The sequence below is a fragment of the Rhinopithecus bieti genome, unplaced genomic scaffold (assembly GCF_001698545.2).
Source record: "Rhinopithecus bieti isolate Rb0 unplaced genomic scaffold, ASM169854v2 scaffold_9899, whole genome shotgun sequence".
In the NCBI taxonomy this organism is placed as follows: domain Eukaryota; kingdom Metazoa; phylum Chordata; class Mammalia; order Primates; family Cercopithecidae; genus Rhinopithecus; species Rhinopithecus bieti.
This window is the reverse complement of record NW_016806979.1, coordinates 6856219-6861302: the sequence shown is the minus strand read 5'-3', so window position 1 is coordinate 6861302 and position 5084 is coordinate 6856219. Positions and strand designations below refer to the sequence as shown.

The following is a 5084-nucleotide window of genomic DNA, read 5'->3' as shown; positions in this document are numbered from 1 at the left end:
CCCGGCCTTTTTTTTTGAGATAAGTTTTGTCCTTGTTGCCCAGGCTGGAGTGCAGTGGCGTGATCTTGGCTCACTGCAACCTCTGCCTCCAGCGTTCAAGTGATTCCTCTGCCTCAGCCTCCTGAGTAGCTGAGAATACAGGCGCCCACCACCATGCCTGGCTAATTTTTTTGTATTTTTAGTACAGATGGGGTTTCACCATGTTGGCCAGGCTGGTCTCAAACTTCTGACCTCAAGTGATCCACCGGCCTCAGCCCTCCAGAGTGCTGGGATTATAGGCGTGAGCCACTGCGCCTGGCCAAAATGCTATCTTTAGACACCACCCAGGCCATGAAAATTTTTATTCAAACAAATGTATAAAACTGAAGAATCAGAAGTGTTCTGATGACAACTAGCATTTGTGGAGTCCCTACTGGAGTCAGATGCCATCCACGGGCTTTTTTTTTTTTAATGAGACAGGGTCTTGCTGTATCACCCAGGCTGGAGTGCGATGCAGTGGTGCAATCATGGCTCACTGCAGCCTCAACCTTCTGGGCTTAGGTGATCCTCCCACCTTAGCCTCCTGAGTAGCTGGGACTGCAGGTGTGTACCACCACACCAAGCCTAAGTCTCCCAAATTGCTGGGATACCGATGTGAGCCACTATGCCTGGTCCTATGGGCTTTCATGAGGATTAAATCTCAGAATCTCCTCAAGTGGTTCTGTGAGGTAGAGACAGTTATTCCCATTGTACTGACAAGGAAATCAAGGCACGGAGAGAATTTGCCCAAGGCACCAAAGCAAGGAAGTGTCAGAGCCTGGAGCTGAACTCAAGGAGACTGTCTGCGGAGTTGATCCCAGTTAGGGGACCATTGCTGCTCTCTACCCAACCCAGGATCCTATGCCCCACATTCTATTTCAGCACACACCTGCTAAGTAGACAGAGATCCCACAGCAGAAAAGGCCAAGGGCCACGTGTCTGAGGAGGCGGCAGTCATAGAGAAACCAGTCAGACCTGGAATGAAGGGAAGCAGGAAGATAAAGGGTTCAGGAAGTGGAGCTGGTAGGGGGAGGTCAGTGAGGACAGGGAGGGAGAGCAGCTTAAATGAGACAAGGACCCAGCTTTCAGGGACCCAAAATCTATGTGAGTACCTAACCATCATCCATCTACTCACCCACCCATTTATATCCATTTACTTATCCACTCTCCATCTATCCATCCATTCATCCATCAACTCATCCATCCATCAGCCCATCCATCCATCTATCCACCCATTTATCCACCCATTCATCCATCTGTCCACTCATCCATCCATCCACCCATCCATCCATCTGCCCATTCACCCATCCATCCACTTATCCATCCATCCATCCATCCATCCATCCATCCATCCATCCATCCTTCTGTTCACCCATCCACCCACTTATCCATCCCTCCATCCACTTATCCATCCATCTGTCCATCTATCCATCCATCCATTTATCCGTCCATCAACCCAGTCATCCGTCCACTCATTCATTCATCCATCCATCCATTTATCAATTCATTCATCCATCCACTTATCTATCCATCAGCCCCATCCATTCATCCATCCATACAATCATTTCGATATCCACCATCCACCTATCTGATATCTATCCATTTATCTATGCTCCATCCATCCACCCATCCATTTTTCCAAGTCAGTGTCCACCATCCATTTACCATCCATATTCATTGATTATTCGACCAGCACTCATATACAGCCTTCCATTCATTTAACCATGTGCTATTAACCCATCCATCCATTCATTTAAACACCCTCCGCTATCCTATCTATCCATTCCTCACCCACCCATCCACTGGTCATCCATCTCCCATTCCTATCCATCCACCCCTCATCCATCCATCCATCCATCCAATCATCCATCCCTCCCTCCCTCCCTCCTTCCTTCCATCCATCCACCATCTATTCTCTTTCCCCTATAATCCATCTATATACATGAGTCCAGTCAAACACCCAACACTCAGGAAGAAGCTACTATGTGCAGATACTTGCTACACACCTGGCTTCCATTATTTTACAGACCACAAGCTTCTTTGAGAGATGAGGAAACTGAGTTTCACGTGCTGTTATTGATGGTATAAACAGCGGCCCCAAGAGGTGAGACTGATTTAGGAGGAAATGGAGGCTCTGAGAGCTTCCATCCTCACTCAGCTCCCACCAGTATAATGAAAGTGGACGCCTTCCCTTCCTGCCACCTTCCCTCCTATCCCCTTTTCAGCACAGAGGCTAGAGGTGGTCATTAAAAACCTAAATCAGATCACCTTCCTCCTCACTCACAACCCTCCTATGCAGGAGAAATCCCAAAGTCCTATGCCCTCTCTATCCCATCTCTCTCTTTTCTTTCCTTCTCAGCACTCATTACCATCTGCTATTATTGTTATTAGAGATGGGGTCGCACTATGTTGCCCAAACTAGAGCGCAGTGGTTATTCATAAGCATGATCATGGCTCACTGCAGCCTCAACCTCCTGGGCTCAAGAGATCCTCTTGCCTCAGCCTCTCAAGTATATGGAACTACAGGCATGCACCACCACACCTAGCTAATTATTATTTTTTTCTTTTTGTACAGGCAAGGTCTTGCTATATTACCCAGGCTGGTCTCAAATTCCTGGCCTCCCAGCACTTTGGGAGGCCAAGGTGGGTGGATCACTTGAGGTTAGGAGTTCGAGACCAGCCTGGCCAACATGGTGAAACCCCACCTCTACTAAAAATACAAAAATTAGCTGGCTGTGGTGGTGCGCACCTGTAATTCCAGCTACTCGGGAAGCTGAGGTGGGAGAATCGCTTGAACCCGAGAGGTGGAGGCTGCAGTGAACCAAGATACCACCACTGCACTCCAGCCTGGGTGACAGAGCAAGACTCTGTCTCAAAAAAACAAAACAAAACAAAACAAAACAAAACAAAACTCCTGGCCTCAAATGATCCTCCTGCCTCTGCCTCCCCTACAGTGCTGGGATTGCAGGTGTGAACGATCACGCCTGGCCCTTGTTATGTTTCCTTATTTTCTGTGACTCCATGAGAGCAGGTCTGGGTCCACTTGGTCCCTGCTGTGTCTCTGATGCCCCGAGCCAGACCTACCCCCCTGCAGGCAAGCACCCAACACATGTTTGCTGACCCATAGGACCCATGCATTTCATTGTCCCTTGGGTGGAAGGTGTGTGGTCTAAAGAGGATCTACCCCAGTGGTGGAAGTTCTCATCTGCTCAATTTCACAGAATTCTGGTTTAGAATTTGGGCTCCTCTCCTCTGACATTCTGGAGGGAAACACTACCACGTGGACAGCGGGGTCCTCAGCTCAAGGAGGGTTCCTCCTTCCACAACCACTGCCCCGATAGAGGTCCCTCAATGACCACATCCCTGAGTTCAGGTCCCTGAGGAAGGAACTCAATTTCAGGCCAGGATACAGGCTCTGGCTGGCTCTACCCAGAACCAAGTTCAAGTCCAGTACTCTCCCGCCCCCCACCCACTTTCAAGCCAGACAGCCTTAGAGTTCAGCCTCCCCTGTTTGAGATCCAGGCAAGCTGATCCTGGACCCTCTTTGGGCCTCAGTTTCCTCATCTGCAAAACGGGAGACACAGCAGTGGTTGCACCTGCCGCAAAATTTAACAAATATAGAATGGAGGGAGGGAGGGAGGAAGAGAGGAAGGGAGGGAGGCAGAGATGCACGGAGTGGTAGAGAGAGGGAAGTGGGGAGGGAAGCTGTCCCCCCAGCCTGAGGCCAAAAGAGGGAAAGAGGCTCATCCAGGTTCACCCAGCCCCCAGCCGGGCCTCGGGGCGGTGAGGCCGGTCCGCCTACCTCCTGGGGCCAGGACCCCGCGCCAGCTCGGCGCCCAGGTGGCCACAGAGCGCAGCGAGCAGCAGGCAGGTGAACCCCAGCACCAGCACCAGCGCGGCAAGCGCGGCGGCCAGCGGCAGTAGCGCCCCGGCCGCGTCTTCGGGCAGCCCGGGGCCGGCGCCCAGCTCTTGGCCCAGCCCGTCCACGCGCAGCCCCCGCAGCTCAGCGCGGCCCGCCTGCAGCTGGAACAGCAGCTGCGCGCCCAGCACCGTCAGCACAGCCGCCGCGATGCCCAACAAGGTCATTGCGGCCAGCACCCGGCCGCCGTAAGAGCGAGACATGGCGAGGGTTCCCGCTGGCCGGGGGAACAGTTGAGGAATCGAAGTGGTTTTAGGGGGCAGGGGAGTTGCGGGGAGTCCGAGGGTCCCCAGGGGTCCCTGAGGGGCGGGGCCGCAGGGAGTGTCTGAAAGTTCGGGGCTGGGCTGGGGTCGCCAGATGGACGGGGCTCCGGGGTGCTGGTCGCAGCGGGGACGCCGAATCTCAGCGAAAACTTGGGACAAAGTCTTTTCTCCTCCCTCCCGGGGCCCCGCGGGCGCCCCCTCTTGGTCCGCTGGGCCTGGCGGGGCGGGGCCTGGCACAGGACACAGGGCGGGGAGGCCCCACGAGGGACTGGATCGCGGGAACCCCACAGCTCTCTAAGTTCAGTAAAGGGCACCACCTTGCCCCCTGCCGCCCTAAGCATCGATTTTATTGTTGTTTAAAACAATAAAAAGGAGGCCTGGCGCGGTGGTTCTCGCCTGTAATCCCAGCACCTTGGGAGGCCAAGGCGGGCCGATCACAAGGCCAAGAGTTCCAGACCAGCCTGGCCAATATGGTGAAACCCGGTCTCTACTAAAAATACAAAAATTAGCCGGGTGTGGTGGCCGGAGCCTGTAATCCCAACTACTTGGGAGGCTGAGGCAGGAGAATTGCTTGAACCCAGGAGGCGGAGGTTGCAATGAGCTGAGATCATGCCATAAATAAATAAATAAATAAACAAACAAATAAATAAATATTTTTTAAAAAATAAATAAATACATAAATAAAAAAGAGAAATGAAGCCGGGCGCAGTGGCTCTCGCCTGCAATCCCAGCACTTTAGGAGTACGAGGCGGGTGGATCACTTGAGGTCAGGAGTTCAAGACCAGCCTGGCCAACATGGTGAAAAAAAAAATTAGCTGGGCATGGTGGTACATCCCTGTAATCCTAGCTACTTGGGAGGCTGAGGTGGGAGGAATTTTTGAATC

At 52.6% G+C, this 5084-nt stretch overlaps 1 protein-coding gene across 2 annotated transcripts in view; it reads right to left on the bottom strand.

Moving 5' to 3' along the window:
- TMEM221 (transmembrane protein 221) overlaps positions 1-4309 on the bottom strand; it is a 12617-nt gene extending 8308 nt beyond the window's left edge. For both annotated transcript variants that reach the window (XM_017879513.1, XM_017879512.1), the window contains exons 1-2: positions 3821-4309; positions 908-993 (exon numbers count right to left, since the gene is read on the bottom strand). In XM_017879513.1, coding sequence (XP_017735002.1) covers positions 908-993; positions 3821-4140 — 406 coding nt within the window. In that variant the 5' untranslated portion in view covers positions 4141-4309. The remainder of the gene's footprint in view (positions 1-907; positions 994-3820) is intronic.
- Between the last annotated feature and the right edge of the window lie 775 nt (positions 4310-5084).